This window comes from Podarcis vaucheri, assembly GCF_965113315.1.
Source record: "Podarcis vaucheri genome assembly, chromosome: 12".
Lineage (NCBI taxonomy): Eukaryota > Metazoa > Chordata > Lepidosauria > Squamata > Lacertidae > Podarcis > Podarcis vaucheri.
In genome coordinates this window covers 33,598,634-33,619,527 of record NC_138750.1, presented here as the reverse complement: position 1 = coordinate 33,619,527, position 20,894 = coordinate 33,598,634, and the positions used below count along the sequence as shown (strand labels likewise).

The 20,894-nt window shown below is 42.4% G+C and overlaps 1 protein-coding gene across 5 annotated transcripts in view; it reads right to left on the bottom strand.

Annotated features, from left to right (window-relative positions):
- THSD7A (thrombospondin type 1 domain containing 7A) overlaps nucleotides 1-20,894 on the bottom strand; it is a 272,706-nt gene that overhangs the window by 118,919 nt on the left and 132,893 nt on the right. For all 5 annotated transcript variants that reach the window (XM_082193871.1, XM_082193873.1, XM_082193870.1 and 2 more), the window contains exons 3-4: nucleotides 13,993-14,824; nucleotides 2,540-2,788 (exon numbers count right to left, since the gene is read on the bottom strand). In XM_082193871.1, the coding sequence (XP_082049997.1) occupies nucleotides 2,540-2,788; nucleotides 13,993-14,824 (1,081 nt within the window). The remainder of the gene's footprint in view (nucleotides 1-2,539; nucleotides 2,789-13,992; nucleotides 14,825-20,894) is intronic.

The window sequence follows — 20,894 nt, the reverse complement described above, 5'->3', positions numbered from 1 at the left end:
TCCTATACCGCTTACCTAGAGATCAAGGGGCATTAAGGCTATAGCACTATTAGTCTGGATGCAATCCAGGTTAGAGAGGAGTGCTTTATTTACACTAAATGACAGATAATTATTGAAAGAATGAATAGATTTATTTATGTATTACAACCGACAGGCAGATTGCTGCGTGAATGGAGGCAAAACGGAGTGCCTGGGTAAGCTGCCACAACAATCTGAAGCTAAAACAATGCAATGAAAACACAAGGAAATCCAAGATAAACACATATACATTGAAAATGTTGCATGCAGGGAAGGGAATTAGAAACTTTCAGTTTCCCTTTGATAAGAAACAGAAAAGTTTATCATGCATAGCTATAGCTTTTGCTCCCTATTCACTTCTGCTTCATATATATATATATATATATATATATATATATTCATTCCTTCATTGTCAAGATGATGGCAGTTTCTCTGGAATGCTCAGGCCTCCCTGCTGAGCAATGATGAATGATCAGAAGCTGTGAGCTTTCCAATCAGCCCAGTGCACAGAGAAAAAAGATCTGATACAGAGTTAAAAATCTCAATCAGCCTTATGAAGCGAAAGAAATGTCACAAGACGCTCCACTCAACCAACGCTTTAAGCAGATATCAAGGGAACCATTTCTACAGGCCACGGGAGATGGAGAATGATATTTCTTTTCTTCCGAGAAGAATGACAATGCCCCACAATCAAAGACAGGAAAGCAAGCAAAATAACACAACATCAAAAATAGCTTTGCTAAGACCGCAATCCTGTACTATACACACTAACCAGGGAGTTTAAAGGGGCTTACTTCTGAGTAGGCATACATACTATTGCACTCTGTGACTCCTTCCCAGAAAATGAAAGAGAAGATTAAACGTGGGAGGAGGGGAGGGAACCCAGACAGTTCCCTATGTTCATGTGCTAATATTAATCTCAATTAGAAGCTGCACATTAAAGAAATCGTTTGAATCTAAACTGCTTACTGCCACGTCTTCTGGGCTGTAAGCAGGACTAATTTATTTACTGCTACTTTTAGATCTTTCCCCTACTGACCAGATGCTGAAGACATCAGGATGCTCAAGGAATATTTATCAGCCTTGCACACAGAATGGGTCTTTTATCCCTCTGTGTGTAGAATACTTCAGAGACTGAGAATTTGCTGCAAAAAATATTCTGTGGAAAATACTGCTCTTGTCCAGCAATTACACTGATTTACTCCCAAAATGAAACTCTGGTGCCACCTTGCTGAGACGGATACCAGTTGGCAATACATTGAAGATAAGGCAACTAATGCCCCTCTCCCATATAAAAACTGGAATTTCTTTCTAAATTATGGGCATACTCATTTCCTAGAGCTAGTGGATATCCCTATCTATATCTATATGCACAATAAAAAGTGTGTGTGGATAAAAACATAGCTGTTGCTTATCTCTTGTGAGCCCTCTCTTGCCACTGGCTGAACTGCAGTGATGTTCCACTTGTGAAATTCTGTGTTCCATTGGAAACATGATCTTGAGTACGTTTGTTTCACTGGCTTCATCCATTACACAGGGTAGTATATTTTTTAGATACCTCCATAACAATAACTTCGTGGTGTCTGCTCTTAAGTTTTAATTTAACTGCAGCTTTTAAAACTCTTCCTGCCCCACTACAGTAAACACATTATGAACCAGAATTACATTTGAAAGTGAAATCTTGCAAGGACTATTCAAAAATTTTGAAAGAAAGAACTAGAGCCCACAAGAAGGGTGATCACAATATTGCAAAACTACTGATTTCCAAGAATGACAAAGAACGCTTTTAAGGTGGCACCTCTTTTTCGTCTATTTACCAGGACCCAAAATGGTTTTATTGTACATAATTAAAGATGCATTTGGAGGTGGCAAAAAAAAGCTCTTCTCCAAGTGCTGCTATCAGCACAACCGCTGGCAACAGCAATTCCTTGAAAAAACAAAATCTCCTTCCCAGGGTTAAAAATAAATAAATAGCTGAAGTCATTTTACCAATGCCTTATAAAATGTTGGAATCCTTGTAAATTCTTGTAAATGCCCCGCATGTGAATTTGGTAGCTCTATTTTGGATAACTGTGAATATTTGCTTCCTTTCACCCTAAAAGAATGAGCTTGACTGACCAACTAAGGTATGGGGCCTTCTAATCTGTACCGAACTCTTAAGCACACCCCAGTAGAAAACCAGAAACTATTTCCATATTAGTTGAAGCAAGCCTGATACATGTTAGTCTGGTGGCATAGAAGCTTCAATAGTATTGTTCCTACCTGCACCAATGGGTAATGGGAGAAGGCAAGGGCTATGTGACTGGAGCTCACACTGGAGCTCTGACCCATGCCGTGGTAACCCTACAGAAAGAATGGGCTCCTTCCATTACTATTTATTTATCTGAAATGTAACCCTGGGCTTCACACATCACCCCACTAATGTAAAATAGAGGGCTCCTGAAGCAGCTCCCAGGCTGCAAGAATAACATGAGTCCCAGGCATACCCATTGCTGAAGGTCTAGGACATGTCAATACTTACGTGATACACGGAGCCACCCCATCTCCTTGAGACGTGCACTGTTCCATTTCTTCTAGCTCTGGACACTCGTTTTCACTGCCAATAGGAAACTGCTTAATGGTCCGTGTTCTTGTACGATTTCCTTTAGGGGATGTCAAATCAAAGCATGTTTTGGAACATGGACTCCATTCAGACCATTCTGACACCTGGCATTCCTTAGTGATCACACAGGACTGGAACGTAATCGGTAGCGTCTCTTGTTGGCAAAAGCTGTAAAAGAGCATTAAGGTACTCAGAAAATGTATGCATTTATTAATTTTTATGACTGCATGATACACACTGCACAATAAAATGTGCCTTCTTATACCCATATCTTCTGGGAAGTGATTTCTGCTTCATGAAACAGACATTTCTGCACCTTGTTCTAGAAATTTAGATGGCCAAGAATTAGAGGAGAGGCTTCTTTAATCTGTTTGTAATAAGATAACTAACTTGTTAATACTTGAATGCTGGATCCAATAGGAAAGATTGTATTAAGAGCCATATTAAATTACAGTAATGAGCAAGTCAGAATGTAGTTATTTCTAAAATTATAATTGCCAAGCTGATAATTAAAAGTGTGTATATGTATGACGTGCCTTTAACTATGTATCTGTGGCAATTCATTTCCAATTAAGAAAAGTCATCTTAGTACACTGCCTAATTGATGTCAACAAATGGTTTACAATTCTATTAGCCTTTTATATGGGGCAGAGCTGATTAATATTCTCATTTGAAATCCAGTTAATTTTTACATCCATGGCATAAAATACTTGCAAGCAGTTTCATCCCTCATAGTTGACCTACTGCCAATATTCAGAGACATTAGGTCCCATCCCTTCTAGAAGTAGATGGGTAGGCAAAACTTCTCCACCTTCTAGAAGAGGCACATTTCATGTTCAGCATGGGAGGAAGAAGGCCCCTGGTCAACAACTGTCTGCAGCTGGGTGGAATCACAAGGGCAGGGCAGATCAGAGGCCATGTCACTTCCTGTATGCAGTGTGAAAGGAAGCCGAATTCGGGAAAGAGCCAACATTTAATTAATCCATTCATTAATTAGTTTTTGCTTATCCACCAGCCAATATGGAGGACATTTCTACTTTCCTTTCCTCAGGAAACTGGGTAGCTGCCAGTTGATGGAAAGGAATTGTACTAAATCTCTTGGCTGCCAAATGCAGCAGCCTAAGTCCTTTTTTTTTTTTTTTTTTGCTTCCCTCTTAGCAAGAGTGTTCTTTCTTTATCAGCACATGGACCAGCTGATTAGATGATGGCTACTGTCCTTTTCTTAACCCAATTATTGACTCCTGGGCACTTGGCAGAAATGACAGTGCAGAGGGGAAGCTAAGCAGAGAAAGGGCCTCCGATACCACTTCCCAAACTAGAGGGTGCTTAATGGGCTTGTGGGTCGGGGGAGGGGGGAGGAAGTGCCACCAAATGTAAGACCCGGAAAAGCCTCCCTTTGACAACACAGAGAAAGGGTATTGTGATAGGGCACAGAGGCCAATATCCAATGGGGATTGCTTCTAGCTCCACCCCGGGTTGTTAGTTATTAGGTAGTGCAAGCAGTTCATGCTGTCCTTTGCCTTTAAATTGCTTTTCCTCTCACTATTGCGCAACATATGGGCTGGGTCTCCTGTGTCATCCTTTCTCTTTCTCTCTTTCTTATTGGCTCTCCATTGTGGATGGTATTACACTTCAGTGTGAAATGCTTAACTGACATTAAGGCCTATCACTAGAACTGCACAAAATGTTAACTGTCAATCACTAGTCAAATGAGATTAAATTTTTTTTTTAAAAAGGACCCACTATTGTTCCCTGCAGAAAAAAGTGGTGGTAATAGATATGCACAAATAGAGGCAATGATTTCTGACATATGAATAGTGCCAAATGAGCCTGTGTTCATCACACAAATATATTTCACAGTTCAGATAACCAACAGCTGCTATGACAGCTTCCTCATGCAGCAAGGACTGCAGAAATCACTGTGAATACACATACAGCCTCACCCTTATAGCTATATGTGAAGTCAATCGATAATTCAGAGGCAAATGAAAAATTATTGTGGCGTCTTAGACCACATTCACCCCATACATTTAAAGCACTACGATACCACTTTAAATGGTTATGGCTTCCCTCAAAAGAATTCTGTGAGCAGTAGTTTTTGTTAAGGGTACTGAGAGTTGTTAGGAGACCACTATTCACCTCCCAGAATTACAATTCCCAGAGGTCCCTGGGAAGGAGGATTGACTAAACCACTCTGGAAATTGTAGCTCTGGGAAGGGAATACGAGTTTCCCAACAACTCTCAGCATGATTAACAAACTATCATACCCAGAATTCCTTTGGGTATCATAGTACAGTGGTACCTCGGTTTAAGAACAGCCCTGTTTACAAACTATTTGGTTTATGAACTCTACAAAACCGGAAGTAGTGTCCCGGTTTGCTTACTTTACCTCAGTCTAAGAATGGAAGCCAAACGGTGGAAGGGCACCGGCGGTGGGAGGCCTCATTAGGGAAAGCGCGCCTTGGTTTAAGAATGGCTTCGGTTTAAGAATGGACTTCCGGAACAGATTAAGTTTGTAAACTGAGGTACCACTGTACTTTAAATGTATGTTTTAAATGTGGTCTTTGAGGTTCAGTCTTCCACAACATGGTGACCTCCAGATTTTTTAGGGTACAATTTTCATCACTACTGACCATTGGCCATGCTTGATGAGGGCTGATGGGAAATGTAGTCCAATAACATCTGGAGGGCACTAAGTTGAGGGACACTGATCTGGATTATGGGTCATTCGTCAGCTTTCATTGCCAGCAGATGCATCAGCCAGCCTGGGACAAGTGTGTGTGTGTGTGTGCGCGCGCACGCACACACGCGCGCACACACACACACACACATATATATATACAGAGAGAGAGAGAGATGAACTGATGAACAATGGGTTAACAAAGTGAAAATGGAAAATAACATGACACCTGAATCCAAGCACAGATGAAGATGAAATGCTGTTGATTTTGAAGGAAGAAAGAGATGAAAGAAATTGCAGAGTTCCTGGGATTTATTTCCTAGAGAATAGGTAAGCGGAATCCAGGAAGAATGCATTACAATTACTAGGGAACCCATTCCTATTTTATTACAAGCAGTGCTTTTTTATGGGGGTACGCAGGGGTGCCCATACCCCTAAACATTTTGTGAATCTAAGTTTGGTCTCATTGACAGGCAGTATTTCAATATGAGTAGGGAAATGAGAGTACCCCTAAACATATTTTTTTATAAAAAAGGACCGATTACAAGCAACAGTATATACTGATGAAGAACACACATTTGTCAAAACTGCTGTTATTTAATGGGGGGGGGGCAAAACTTATTTACCACTATTTATTTACATAACAGCATTTCACACTGCTTATATGTTGATAAATATGTGTAAGAATAATGAATTGACACTCAAAAACTTTTCTTAGTGCTGCAGTCCTTGACTAGGGAGTAAGCCCAATGGAACAGAATGGGTCTTATCCTGTGTAAACATTCACAGGGCTACATTTTATCCTTTTGCTTTTGAAGGTACTCAGACATGTAGCAGTTACAAGTAAGGAGGTGAAAAATGCTTTATATGTATAGTCATGTTGACTGGCTGCAAAACTGGGGAGCATCATGGTGGTAAGGAGGGAAAATGAACAGGTGCAAACTTTGCCCCACATACGTCATTTTTACAATCTCCACTGCTGCCTAGCACCATTTCCTCAGTATTTCCTGCCTGAAAAATTCCAGAATGAGGGTGGCTATTGTGAAAAAGGCAGAGGATGTAGTTTCATGGAAACTTTTGCCATGCTATTCTCAAAGTTTGGGTACAGTAAATATCATTTCACCTTTATTTCAATCCAGATTCTGCACTATTCTAGCAATGAACTGAAGAACCAGAATGACCTATAGATCAGTGCTTGCTGGGGGAAAGGAGACATTATGCGCAGGAATGCATAGCACAAGGCATAGCTGTACTTCATGTGGCGCTCACTTTAGAAAGTGTAAGCTTCCTAAATTGGCTCTAGATTCCCTACCAAGAAGTAAAATGCAAACATTAACTTCCAGCCTGCTTTTAGTGGTGGATGCAGCTTTTCACTTAACGTGAATACCATGGGGTGAATTGAGACAACGATAATTGCCTAGGGAGAAATTGGAGCTGATGGCAAGTGTCAAATATCACCATCAGGTAAAAGGCTGCCAGAATTATAGCATGTTGTAGGCAGATAACCCAAGTCTGACTCTCAAAAACCAAAGTGAAACTTACAGTGCTGAATTAGCTCAAAAGGTTAGCTCAAACCATGTGCTTCAATAATATATTAATGGAAATAATGTATGAATAATACATTATTCCCATTAACCAAACCATGTGCTTCAAACCAATAAAGATACTAACATATATAATGGGGAAACTTGTACGGCAAGTCCAAACCATTTCATCCTGAGTTATGATGGATTACCATATGCAAAGCTGTCTGCATGGTGGTGACCACAGATACATATGCAAAAGGGTTAAAATGCTAAATTGAAAAGAAAAGTCTGTCCTAATAGAATTTCCCATTACTCAGTCTGCTTTCTGATGGCTAAATAGTATTAGAAACTATACTGAGTGTTGTTCTGGAAATCCAACGTAAGGTCAAAGGAAGGGTAAGGGGTTTGCATCATCAAGTAGTAGAAACCGGATAGAGGATGACCTAAAAAACATACTAAGAAAAGGTTTATCAAAATATGTCTTCAGGGCAACAGTCATTGAATCATGTGCTCTCCTGAAACCTATTAGGCTTCAGCTGCTTGTTTCAAAACACTGGTTTTTAGCCATGGTCAGACTGCTCTCTACAGCAAATACTCATGTGTCAGGGCTGGTATTTAGTAGGAAAATATCATTTGCCACATCCACATGCAATGCCTCTCCTTCCCTCTTCTGCTGAGCACCAAGAGAAGCCAGGGAATATGTGGAAGGAGACCATACTATGGACTTTCTCTAAGCCAGTGTTTATCCAGTTTCCTGGGGGCTGTTACAGCTGTATAGAGCTCTTTCTGGGTGGAATGGTGCTCCAAGCTGCTCCCACATAAGTGGTAACAAAAGGCCCAGGCTTTGGTGTTTTTTTTTTAAAAAAACAAACACCTTCACTCTGTAGAGTACAGTGGTACCTCAGGTTGCATATGCTTCGGGTTACATACGCTTCAGGTTACAGACTCCGCTAACCCAGAAATAGTGCTTCAAGTTAAGAACTTTGCTTCAGGATGAGAACAGAAATTGGGCTCCGGCGGCGTGGCAGCAGCAGGAGGCCCCATTAGCTAAAGTGGTGATTCAGGTTAAGACCTCCGGAATGAATTAAGTACTTAACCTGAGGTACCACTGTACTCCCCTGGCTTAACTTCCCCTCACTCTCAACTGTATTGCCTTTTTATGCTGGAGCTTCTTGTCATTTTACCCTTTTTTTGGCATTTCCCCCCATTACTTTTTATTCCCAGTACACTAGAACTGTTAACATTTATTTTCCCCTACTTGATTTCCCTTTTGATTACATACTGACTCCTCCATTGTTCTGGAATGAATAACGTAACTAAATTCAGCAGGGAGAATGCTGCCAACATAATCTCTGGGTACATGTCAGAAATGAAACAATTGAATGCTGAGTTGTTATTTCCAGCTTTAAAATGAAAGGGGGTGGGGAACCCACCTCCTACATACAAAGAGCACAATAATTCCAGGTTAAATAAGTAACAGCAGCTTTCACACTAGTAATGCAAGACTGTTTGGCTGTAGACCATTAACTCTACAGGATGAGGGGGTTCCACATTCCTGAGGGCTTGGGGGTTTCATATTCTACAGCTGTCTAGTAGGGAACTACTCTATGCTGTTTATTCCTTTATTGTAGGCAGCATTTCTCTGCTTTAATTCTCCTCCTTTTACTGTCCTATATAACCTGAGCATTCATAAACATGATTTTCATTTTCCATTGGAAATTATTTTGTTTCAAAAGAAAAAGGAAATAAAACAAATTACTTTTTTTTCACTGAGTGCAGTCCACACTGCATATGTTTGGTCATTCAAGAGTATCTGTATGCTTTAAAGAAAAAGAAAAAGAAAAAGAAAAAAAACACAAAGTTCCATCTCTTTTGGCAGTAACCTGGTAATTTTAGTACAGGGTCCAGCACTACCAAGCAGGGGTCATGAAGCACAGCTGTATTCCCCAGCCTGTGCTCCTTTCACAGCTCATAACTGGAATCCTGTACTGAAAGGTGTCCCATCTTAGAAGAATCAAGATGGGGCTGGACAACATGGCTAGTTGTGGCGTAGTGCCGAAAACCATGAGTGGAGGCCCACAAATTCCAAATTTCAGCTCTTCTCTCTGCCATAAACCTATTACGCAAGTGACTCAGACTCTTGATGCAAATATGAAATATGGAGATAATATTGGTCACCTTATGGGGTGATTGTAAGATTTACACAGATAAAAAGTTCATAAAATGCTATGAACCTTCTAAGGCATTATATAAATGCTACGTACTAAGAAATACAAGGGAGGCTCACGAAAATTTGTGGGAAATTGTGGAGAGGGTGGTTAGGAGTTCTCCCCCATGTAGGCCTCCAGGATGTCTCTATACACATCTGTTGTGCAGGCTGAAACACTACCTGCCCACAGACTGTCTCGCCAGAGTGGTGCATGCTCTAGTTATCTCCTGCTTGGATTACTGCAATGTGCTCTACGTGGAGCTACCTTTGAAGGTGACCCAGAAACTACAACTAATCCAGAATGTCGCAGCCAGACTGGTGACTGGGAGTGGCTGCCGAGACCATATTACACCAGTCCTTAAAGATCTATATTGGCTCCCAGTACATTTCCAAGCACAATTCAAAGTGTTGGTGCTGACCTTTAAAGCCCTAAACGGCCTCGGCCCAGTATACCTGAAGGAGCGTCTCCACCCCCATCGTTCTGCCCAGACACTGAGGTCCAGTGCCGAGGGCCTTCTGGCAGTTCCCTGCCTGCAAGAAGTGAGGTTACAGGGAACCAGGCAGAGGGCCTTCTCGGTAGGACCGCCCGCCCTGTGGAACACCCTCCCATCACATGTCAAGGAAATAAACAACTATCTGACTTTTAGAAGGCAGCTGAAGGCAGCCTTATTTAGGGAAAAATTTTTATGTTTGAAGTTTTATTCTGATTTTAGTGTTCTGTTGGGAGCCACCCAGAGTGGCTGGGGTAGCCCAGCCAGATGGGCAGGGTATAAATAATAAAATGATGATGATGATGTGTTAAAACTGCCAGATTCAGGAGACTTCATTCTCTCTCAATCTGTTTCTCAAAACCGGGATAAGAAAATCCACACCTGTGGCCAATTTTTGCCTTCACTCTCTGTTTAAATGGATCGCTGTGAGGTCTGTAATGAAAACAGACCATGCCTTCAGCTACTCGCCTTGTCATAGCTATTGATCAGGCTGAAATATCCCTCAAACCAATCTGGAAACAAGACTGGGCACCTTAATTACCACAGGCAAGGGGTGAAATACGTTCCAGTGCCACTTTCTGGGTATCAGCAAATGGATATATTGCAGCAGGTCAAAGGGAATGGTTTTACAAATATGGACATAACTGCTTCCAAGACTGGGCATTGCCATTCTTTGTTTTGCATTCCGACATTTGTATATAGAAGCTGCTTTACACTGAGCCCCTATCTCTGGTCCACCTAGCTAAATATTGGCAACAACTCTCCAGCTACTCTTTCCCAGTTCACCACCATCCCTGGAGAGAGAGGGCTTTGTTACCTGCCGCTAACTATCTATGCTACAGGATGTCCCTTTGTGCTCCAGCTAACACCTGGGACTGGCCCTGCCTCCCTCTGCACTGCTCCAGAGTGTGACTTAGGCTGCAACATCCATATATTTAAAACACTATGATATCATTTTAAACAGCCATGGCTTCCACCAAAGAACTCTTGGGAGCTGCAGTTTGTCGAAGGTGCTGTAAGTCATTAAGAGACTCCTATTCCCAGGGAGCTGAGGGCTGTCAGAGGAGAGCATTTTGAGGCTTGTTTGCTTGTTTGTTTTGCAATCAAGCAGCATATAATTTGTACAAAATAAAATATTCCCATGCCAGAGCTACAATACCCAGATTTCTGTGAAACAAGGGATTGGTTGTTAAACTACTCTGAAAACTGTAGTTCTGGGAGGAGAATAGGAGTCTCCTAACAACTCTCAGCGCCCTTAAGAAACTACAGCTCCCAGAACTTTCTGGGAGAAGCCATGACTGTTTAAAGTGGTTTCATGGTGCTTTAAATGTATGGTGCAAATGTGGCCTAAGTCACATTCTTCAGCAGTGCAAAGGGAGGCAGGGAACAACCATTGATGAAAAGTATTTGATTTACCAATCAACTATAAACTGTCCCGTAACCAATGAGAAAACTGGCACATCTACTTATGTACTATTTAAAAATACCCTTAAGAGAACTATGTTTGAGACACATTATTGCCATCAGTCATTCAGTGGGAGAAGAATCATAGAACTGTAGAGTTGGATGGGACTCCAAGGGCAATCTAGCCCAACCCTGTGAAATGCAGGAATCTCAGTATCTGACATATAAGGCTGAAACAAGAACAATTCTGGGAAAATGCTGGCCCTTTTAAATCTGCTGGATTTGCATTGGCGTTCGTAGAACCATATGAATGCTGCTTCAAAAGAAAACTTTGCCAGATGCTTCTGTGAAAGAACTAATTCTTCGTTCCTATGCATTAGTTTGCAGAGTCTTCGTGTGACCCGTTATCTTTCAGGTAGTGTGGGTTGGTATGCCCTGAAAGCTACAGCTTCACTAGATTTTTTAAAAATGGTCTCAGTAGTAGAACATCTGCTTTGCATGCAGAAGGTCCCTGGTTCATTTGCCACCATCTCCAGGTAGGATTAGGAATGCCCCATTTGAGAGAGCTGTTGCCACTCAACGTCAACAGTACGGAGCTAGATGGACCAATGGTGTGACTTGGAAGCAGAAGGCAGCTTCCTGTGTTCCTACACTACTGTTCTGTGTCTTTGGCCACACTCTTACACACAATCTAGGTAAACATAACTCACGATGCAACTTCATTCCTCCTGTGCCATGTCCTATGTCCACTGCAGACAGCCAGTGATATGAGGCTGGGGGGAAGCACTGCACAGAACAATTGTGCCACATCACACATAGTGTTTATCTAAAGAGGAGGGAAAGAAACAAAGAGCAACAGCAACCCCGTGTCTCTCAAAACATCTGGTTGAGTCCTCTGTGGCTGGGTGATTCTGGTTCAGAGCAGTGACAGCATAAAGACATGGATGTTCCTTGAGCCCTGCGAACCTTGTATCAAGGGAGGCTTGTGAAAGAAAGCCCATTTGTACTTCCTCCGTGACAAGTGTCACAACATTTGCAAGGAGATGAGCATGAGTAATTTATTTTGACCGTTTCATAATGTATATTGTTGCCAAGCCTCTCTTAGAACATTAGAGCATAGTGGATTGTTGTAAGCGAACAGCAAAACCTCTGTTATGCATTTCCAGTTCGAGAACTGACTGAATGACCACTTTTAAAATGTTTTCCAATGGTGCTCGATGCAAGTTAAATCAGTACAAAAGAATACCAAGTAGAGCAAAATAAAAAAAAGGGCAAGGATGCAATCTTTCAACATGCTGAGCACAAGAGTGCAGACTAAAATTTAAGGCTGAGGTTTTAAACCCTACTAATCAGATGTTCAATTGAACACTATGTTATCTCCAATCAACTGTGGGTAAGATTGATGGGTAAGCATTACAGTAAAGAGGAAAATGGAGCATGTAAATATATAAATCTCCACATCAAGTTCATGGGGCATTCATTTGAACATGAACGCTTATTCAAACTAAGCATGTAAAATCTTATCCAGATAAGTGAATTTCTGATCTCACAAGTTTTTTTCCATATATAATTGAGGGTTTCGCATATGCCCATTTGAAAATATATCTTTGGGAGAAGAAATGGCTAAGGAGTAAACCCTACACAAACCCAGAGGGGAGTCACTAAGACAGTTGGATGGTGCATTGTGTGCCTCCTTTTGGCAACTCCTGCAGCCAAGCTGGTGCCAAATGTATTGCTCTGCTTTCCTTTGGACCACATCAGTGAGGCCGAGAGGAGGGTCTTGTCATCTGGGCAGCCCAGGACCTCCATACACACTGCCCAGGTTTGCACCCTGGAGAGGTCATTTTGGTGCTGCTAACACACCAAAAGCAACACAGGCAACAGCAGTTATGAGTTATCGGTCTCTGCAGCCACAGCAGGCGCTGTGATTCTCCAGCGGTTTGACTTCACCCCTGGAGGCACACTCCATTATCTCTCAAGACAGATGGATGCCGCTGCCAACAACAACAACAATTTCCTTGCTCAAATTAGTAATGAAAAACAAAACTCTATCTCATTCACAAAAGTTAACTGATTGTATACCCAAACATGCTATAAGGAAAAGGGCGTGCAAAATTGGAAAAGACAATACTGAGAAATTTCTGCCCAGGTTTTGCACCTGCGCTTTTAAGAATTCTAAGTGCAGCTTATTTTTCCACTCCCAAACATAAGAGCAAAACAAAGGCAGTGGGGGAGGGGGGTGATATGTATACCTCAAAGTGCAACTTGTGTATGCTTTATTGCATAGTGAACATGATTGCTGGGTCCAACATTTCAACTCTCACAGGGGCCTCTATTCATTCTGCAATAAAGGCATGAAGGACACTTTGATTTACGTAGTTCACCATCTCTCTACCTTGCTGTGCAGATTTGTCTAGGGAATTTGGTCAAGTTGAGTTTGCATGATGGCCTTCCAAAACAATTTCCTGTTTTGGAATTTGATCTGTAATTTGTATATCCGTTCTTAATTGACATTTCAAAACACTGTGACTTCTACTGAAGTGATTAGTCCGTTGTCCTATATGCTACAATGATTTACGGGTTTCAACTCTCTGCAGTTTGCACAGCATTCCACTGGCATTGTGCATCCTGGTCACTATCATTCTCATCTAAACCCTGGACACCAAATAAAATGTACAACAAGAGCCATACTTTAAATCGAGTAAAGGCTGAAGGGACAGCAACACTGGTTTACCCACTAGCGTTCTCCCACAGGTACTCACCCCCACCCTCAATTTCCCCTCTAGCCACTCCCACTGGCCTTGATTCATGCATGGGAGGTTGCCACCAAGCTTTAAAAGGGGAGAACTTTAAAAAGAGATACATCCAACCCCCAATTTGCACAGGAGCTGCGTCCGTGGTCCCTGTGCACATCAGCAGAGTCCACATAAGCCTGCATTCACCCTGTTATGCCCTGCCCCCATCCTGCCCTCTCCTAGGTCCAAAATGACCTGTACATCAATGGAACACACTCAAAATCCTCGCTGCCTGTAGAGGATTAAGTTGAGGAAAAACAAGATTACCTCAAGGCAACAGTCTTCCCATTCCTGTGAGTGCACATCACCAGCCTCGTCTGGTATCCAATCTGTATGTCCCAATATTTGTTCTCCTGTCTGTTCTGTCTGTTACGGTTCCTTTTCTTCTTCAGAAGCTCACGGGCTTCCGGATCCCTTATCGCTTTCTCCTTGTCCTTTTCCTTTTCTTTGTTCTTCCCTCGTTTCCTCGCTTGCCTTATGTGACGTGTGTGGGGCACCGAACAGGAACTCCAGGGCCCCACGTTCAGGCTGTACATGCTTTCCTCAGCGCTGCATGGAGATGAGTTGCAAACCTGGAACTCAGTCAGGTTAGCACAGGCAGAGCCTCCGTATTGGGGTGGGGCAACAATGTGTCGGACGCGATGCATCAGCCCTTTGCCGCAGGTCTTGGAGCACTCTGACCAAGCCGAGAATTCGGACACGATACAGTCCTGCCGGCAAGGGATGAGGCATCCCTGTTCTAGCTGAGGCTTCGGCTCAAAGTACTCACATATAGTGTCCTCAGCAACAACACCATTCGATTTCTGGACACAGGTGATGTGTCTCCTCTGAATCCCTTCTTCCCCTCGGACGCACTCCGCAAGTTTTTCGACACTCCTTGAAAGAACTGGCTGGCACGGATTCCAGTCGCCCAGCTGCCAGTCGTATAGCTCCTTGTGCCGGTCACAAACCCGGAAGCAGTTCTGCTGGTTGTCTGGCCTCTCTGCCTGCCTGCAGTTCGTGACCAGCGTGGTCCATCCTTCCACGTGGGCACACCAGACCGCTCGAGTTTGGATGCCTCCTGGGCCGCACTCATCTCCCATGCACCTGCCCCATGGACCTGGGAAAACAAAGAGAGGAGTGGAGATTGAAATATCTGGCATTCCAAATGCCGTTTCCTCATTAAGACGCAAGTAGGAAGACGACCAAGTTCAGGTTCAATATATGCCAGACTCTCTACATCGTTAAAATTAATGAGAGATAGCTGTTGGTGTCACTTCACATACCATGCAGACTATGGAAAAGCACACAACAATAGTTCTGTGCCACGTTTTTCTCATCTTTCTGCAGATTGGGAATGTATTTGGATTTTGTTTCATGCAGTATATATATCTGAACTCCTGGCATTCTTCTGAGAGAGGTCATGTTATCAAAATTTAAAGAATTAATGTGGTCTTAGTGATTTCTGCTCTCATGTTACATGTGGAATTTTGCATACATTTCCTGTTAAGTTCTCCCTCCTTTAGTGATCTACCCAGTGCTAGAAAATGGTATAAAGCAGTAGCATGAACTGAGAAGTGAACCATATGATACACATATTTTGGGTGGGATGGGCGGCAACTGCCCAGGTCTTACACATGGAGAAGTCCACATCAACGATGACCAACAATGACCATAAAGCATTGCCACATTGCTGATAACTCCCCATTCCAGAACCCCACTAACAGGAGTTGCATAAACAAACCTAATGTGGAAAATCACAAAACAAACATGCGCAATGTAACTTTGCCACAAATTGCCTAAATTAAACACACCACAGAAATGCAAATTGTCATTGTTGGATTATGCATCAACAATTAGACTTGTTTTTTTAAGTAGGATACTTTCGCACCTCAACAAAAACTGTCGCTGGCCCCTTTCTTCCTCCTTTCTGCCTCTGTTGGGGAAGAATCAAATGGTGGGGCCAGTAAGCTTGCTTGAGAGAGGTTAATTCCAAATCAATTCTAGCATCAGTTGCTTCTGACATGATTCAGATCCTCCCTAGGTTCCTCTCAGCCAGCAGCAAGTGGCTGCAGCCCTTGCCTATGTGTTTAGCTTTAGAGTGGCTGAAGACAAGTAACAAAATAGACCTGCTTATCAGTCTGCAACCACTTAGGACTTGGGCACAGCAGAAGTGGGAGCTTGAGTTGCTCTTTTTGTACTAGTCCTGCCCCATTTTGTAGATACTACATTATATCTCCATGGAGTCTTTAAGATACTGTCAAAAGAAAATAAATTTAGTTTCATAGCATCTGGAAAGGATGCAGAAGCTTTAGTGAGGGCTTACCCAAATGTTTCTTCCAGTTTCTCTGTCCCCTGTGAGCTTAAGCATTTCATTAACTTCTGAAGCTTTAGAGACAGTTTGCAGCGTGGACATGGTTGAAGCTTTTCCAAATGTTGTCATACCTTCCTTTTTAACTCAATCTGGCCTTTTCAACTTGTGAAGGCAAAAGAGCAACCTCCAAATTATTTATTTTAAAAAATAAATTACCATCAACAATCCTGCAGTCAAGACTGTCATCTGTTCTCTCTACAGAGAGACAGCACGTGAGAAATTCCTATTCATAATCTCACATCTGAATTAGCTACCAATAAAAGTTGGGGAGCATAAGACGAGATAGAATTTACAACAATCCTGATACAGTTTTTCAATTGTGTGTAAACGATTTCTTTAAACTTGTTATTTGGTGTTTACATTAATTGACATTAAAAAAAGATTCCCATATGCAGAAGCCAGAAGGACTGAAGGAAAGCTATACAACGCAAGTGAAGCCTATATAATTTTTTTTGGTCTTTCAATTTTACAAACATAAATTCTTCACATACTGCTTCTGGTGCCAAATATAGATAGGCCTTTAAAGGATTATGTGCATATGGTTTTGGAGTAAGTTTTGTTTTTAACACCAGTGGGGTGGGGTGACATTGACGCATGGTAAAGTGAAAAGGAAGGAGAATCTCAAGCAAGATTTCAGCCCATTGGTGCCCCAAAGCCTTAAAATGGGCAGAGTCAGTAATATGGAGTCTAAAATACTGCATACCCTGCCTTAATTAGATGCGAGGGGGCAGGAGGAGGAGCAAGATGTAAACCCATGGCTGCAGTTGGCTGCTTTAATTTATTCTGTTTTTAAGGGGGAGGATCGGTATTTAGCAGAGTCGAAATACCTATTGCAAAGTTAACTTGAGTCCAAAAAGCTTATGGCATACAGAATGTGTTAAGTCTTTAACGCAGGGGTCAGCAAACTTTTTCAGCAGGGGGCTGGTCCACTGTCCCTCAGACCTTGTGGGGAGCCAGACTATATTTTGGGTGGGGGAATGTACAAATTCCTATGCCCCACAAATAACCCAGAGATGCATTTTAAATAAAAGCACACATTCTACTCATGTAAAAACACCAGGCAGGCCCCACAAATAACTCAGAGATGCATTTTAAATAAAGACACATTCTACTCATGTAAAAACACGCTGATTCCTGGACTGTCCGTGGGCCAGATTTAGAAGGCGATTGGGCTGGATCCGGCCCCCGGGCCTTAGTTTGCCTACCCATTCTTTAAGGTGACACAAGATGTTTCCCTTGTTTTTGCAGCAAGTGACTTAAAGCGGCTGGCTCTGGACACTTCTACAAGATGATCATTCTTAATTTGCTTAGCTTTTAAGGAGGTGTACTGTAGGTGTGGAAGAGGTGTGAATGCACATGATTAAGTGTAAAAAGACAAAGCTGTGCTTCACTAAAACTCATGAAAGAAAAGGAGAATTTGTGGTTGAGAATTAGGCTGAGAATGGAGAAGGGGATACAATGAAAGGGGACAGATGGGAAAGTAGAAGGTCTCAAGGTGGGCAAGGAAATGATAGCACGTTGTGCAGAGGTATGGAAGCTTTTTCAGTCTGTGAGCCCCATTGTGGGTTACCTTCCAGCAGCTACCTGTCAGTGGTAGTAAAAGGTAAAGGGACCCCTGACCATTAGGTCCAGTCGTGACCAACTCTGGGATTGCGGCGCTCATCTTGCTTTATTGGCTGAGGGAGCCAGCGTACAGCTTCCGGGTCATGTGGCCAACATGACTAAGCCGCTTCTGGCGAACCAGGGCAGCGCACGGAAACACTGTTTACCTTCCCGCCGGAGCAGTACCTATTTATCTACTTGTACTTTGACATGCTTTTGAACTGCTAGGTTGGCAGGAGCTGGAACCGAGCAGCGGGAGTTCACTCCGTTGCGGGGATTCGAACCGCAACCTTCTGATCAGCAAGTCCTAGGCTCTGTGGCTTAACCCACAGCGCCACCTGCATCCCGTCAGTGGTAGTAGGTGGGGTCAAAGACAAAAGTGGTCAGAACAATGGATGTCGCTCTTACACTTCCACAGTAGGCTGCATCCTACTTTCTACACACGTGAGCAAGAGACATTACCAATCACACATTCCAGCAGGAAAAGGCACTCAAGGAGAGTGCAAAGAAGGACTGGAAGACAGCACGGCTACTGGAAAATAAGCCCTGGAAGGGCACATTTGGCCACTGGCACTGAGGTTCCCCAACCATGCTGTAGTGGAATGGGCTAGTGGGGAACAAATGACTGGACATGAATGCATGGTCACAGTGGAAAAATAGGAGCTAGATAAGAAGAGGCAAAGGGAAATATAAAGAAAGTGGTAGCGGGACAGAGGGTGTGGGGCAGCAGGAGGGGAGTGAAAAGCACATGCAGCCCACTGTTCTGTGTTACAAGTGGCTCATTGTCCTGAGAGTTTATATTTGCAATGTAAACTACTCTATTGCCATGCCTTGAACTGGCTGTCCATCACTTCAGAGGGGCTTACAGAAGCATAGAAGCGTCCCTCTTTACATGCAAAAGGGATTACCCCCAAGTTTGTGTTTTTGTAGGTACCAGCAACAATTCTCAGACTCTGCAGTCTGGTGGCCTAGTGAAACTTGGGGCAATGATTAATTAAACCAAATTAATCCATGGATCTCTAATTAATTAAATCAAACAGAATGGTAGGAAGTTTTGTTTTGTTTTTGCTCTGGCACTCAAGGGTAAAGGCACGACTTTGAGTTTACTGCTATCAGTTCAACGAAGCATTCAGGCAACAATTAAGTTTGCAACAACAAAACTAGGCAGTGAGGGGAAGAAAATGACCTGCAGAATGTGCCAGGCACATGTTCTCATTGTCAAAACACTAGAATTTGCTGTGCATCCTAAATTGGTAAAAAAACAATCATCACACGGATTTTAAATGGGTCTACTTGGATGAATAACGAAGCAGGATTTGCAAGGGCCTTGAAGTGTTTCCAAATAACATTTTGACTGACTGTTAGTCATTGAAGCAACGCCATCTCAGATCCTGCTTCTGGCTACGTGTAAAGGAGACAGTATTACTACTGTTACATATTCATAACATTCAGCCTAGTTGGGAAGTTACTAGCAGAATTATTTTAGATGAAAATGACAGTATTCATTGGCAGAAACAATTTTCACCACCCAAAGAATTCATTGCTTGTGCTTGAAGTACATTCTCAGGTTTGCATGGATTTCTATCTACACCATCAACACGCTCCTGAAACTACCAGATAGAGCTTTCCAGTATTTCAGATAGCAGTCTTTCTCAAGCCTACCTGGATTTGTCAGGGATTAAACCTAGGATCTTCTGCATGTAACACAAATGTTCTACCATCCATAAAGTTACAGCTCCCTTTCCCACCTCTTTGCTCAAGGCTAGATTTGGTATTTCGGACTAGAGGGAAACCCACAATAGCCTACAATGAACTCCACTTACCGAGTCAGACTATATTCTTGTCCCCTCCTTCTCTCTGGCCCTTGCCATACTTCACTGTGCTTCAGAAAGGTCCGCAGTTTATGAGAAGGTTCCAAAGCTATAGCAGCTGTGAATGGACCCACTTTTTCCAAGATGCACACATAAATGTTCTGCTGCCTCTAGGGTGCCAGCCTACCCTGAAAAACTCTAGTTTAACCATCGGTTCTCAAGCCAGCGTATCTGAAATACTATTGCAACAATCTTTCAAAGCTTAAACAATAATTGCAAGGGCTTTTAACTCATTCACAGAATGTGTGGGCTGGGGTTAGGGAGGTGCATCATGGTGACTGTTCCTGAAACTGTGAACAAAATATGCACAAAGTTGCAGCGATGGACAAATCTGTCAATTTCATTGGCTCTTAACTTCTCATTTTTCCAGTCTTAAATTCAATTTGCCCAATCACCATATACATTTACGTTTCTGAGAAACAAAGTTTACATGGAAATGTACATGCAATTTCATTTAATATTTTTCCTAATATACACATTTGCATGTAATCTTGCCTAGCATATATGCTTTTCTGCATTCACTTACTATGATGCATTCTTGCACATTATTTTAGTGTGTGTATCTGTGTGTGCACTTTTCACTAACAAAAGTGTTTTGCACACATTATTTTGAGGGAGAACTGCATCACAAAATGTGGAAAAGTACGGATTTCAAAGGAAAGCTGTGTTGCAGCTTGTATACTGGTTTGGGGGGGTGCAAATTTGGTAGTTTTGAGTTCAGATGAATTGCATGCGTACAGATTATTGATGTACAGCTGAGAATCCTGAAACTGGCCAAGTCCCTCCTCATACAAAGACTCTTTTCAGAACTTAGGCTAAACACATGGAGGAGGGGATGGGGGAAAGAGAATAGAGACTGCAATCCTGCTGCCCACTCCTTCCATTCATTCTGCCCATTATTGTCACTCAATTGGGACTATAGAAGGACACAAATTACAATCGCAAGCTTCTTTAGTGAGATGCGCACTGAAGGACATGTCCCCAAACTGATTTAAAAACAACAACCGCAGCGCTACTTTCATATTGCTGGAGAACAGATGTGCCATTTTCCCAGCCAAGCCTACACAGCACATGCATCGCACGTTGTGATACAGGCAGCCTTTATTCTGCCACCAGCTCTTGCATTATATAAAAAAAGCATTCACTGGTCTTCAATAGCTGTGTGGGATGTGGACTGACACAGATTTTATAACACAATCTCCGAGTGCAGATTATTAATAGAATATGGCACTTTTAGTCTCTGCGCTCTGTGTTGCAGAAGATTTGAAGCAAAACACAACAACACTTCAACCCCGCAGAATGCACTACAGAAGAAAAAGACACTGGGTAGTCAAACATTTTGC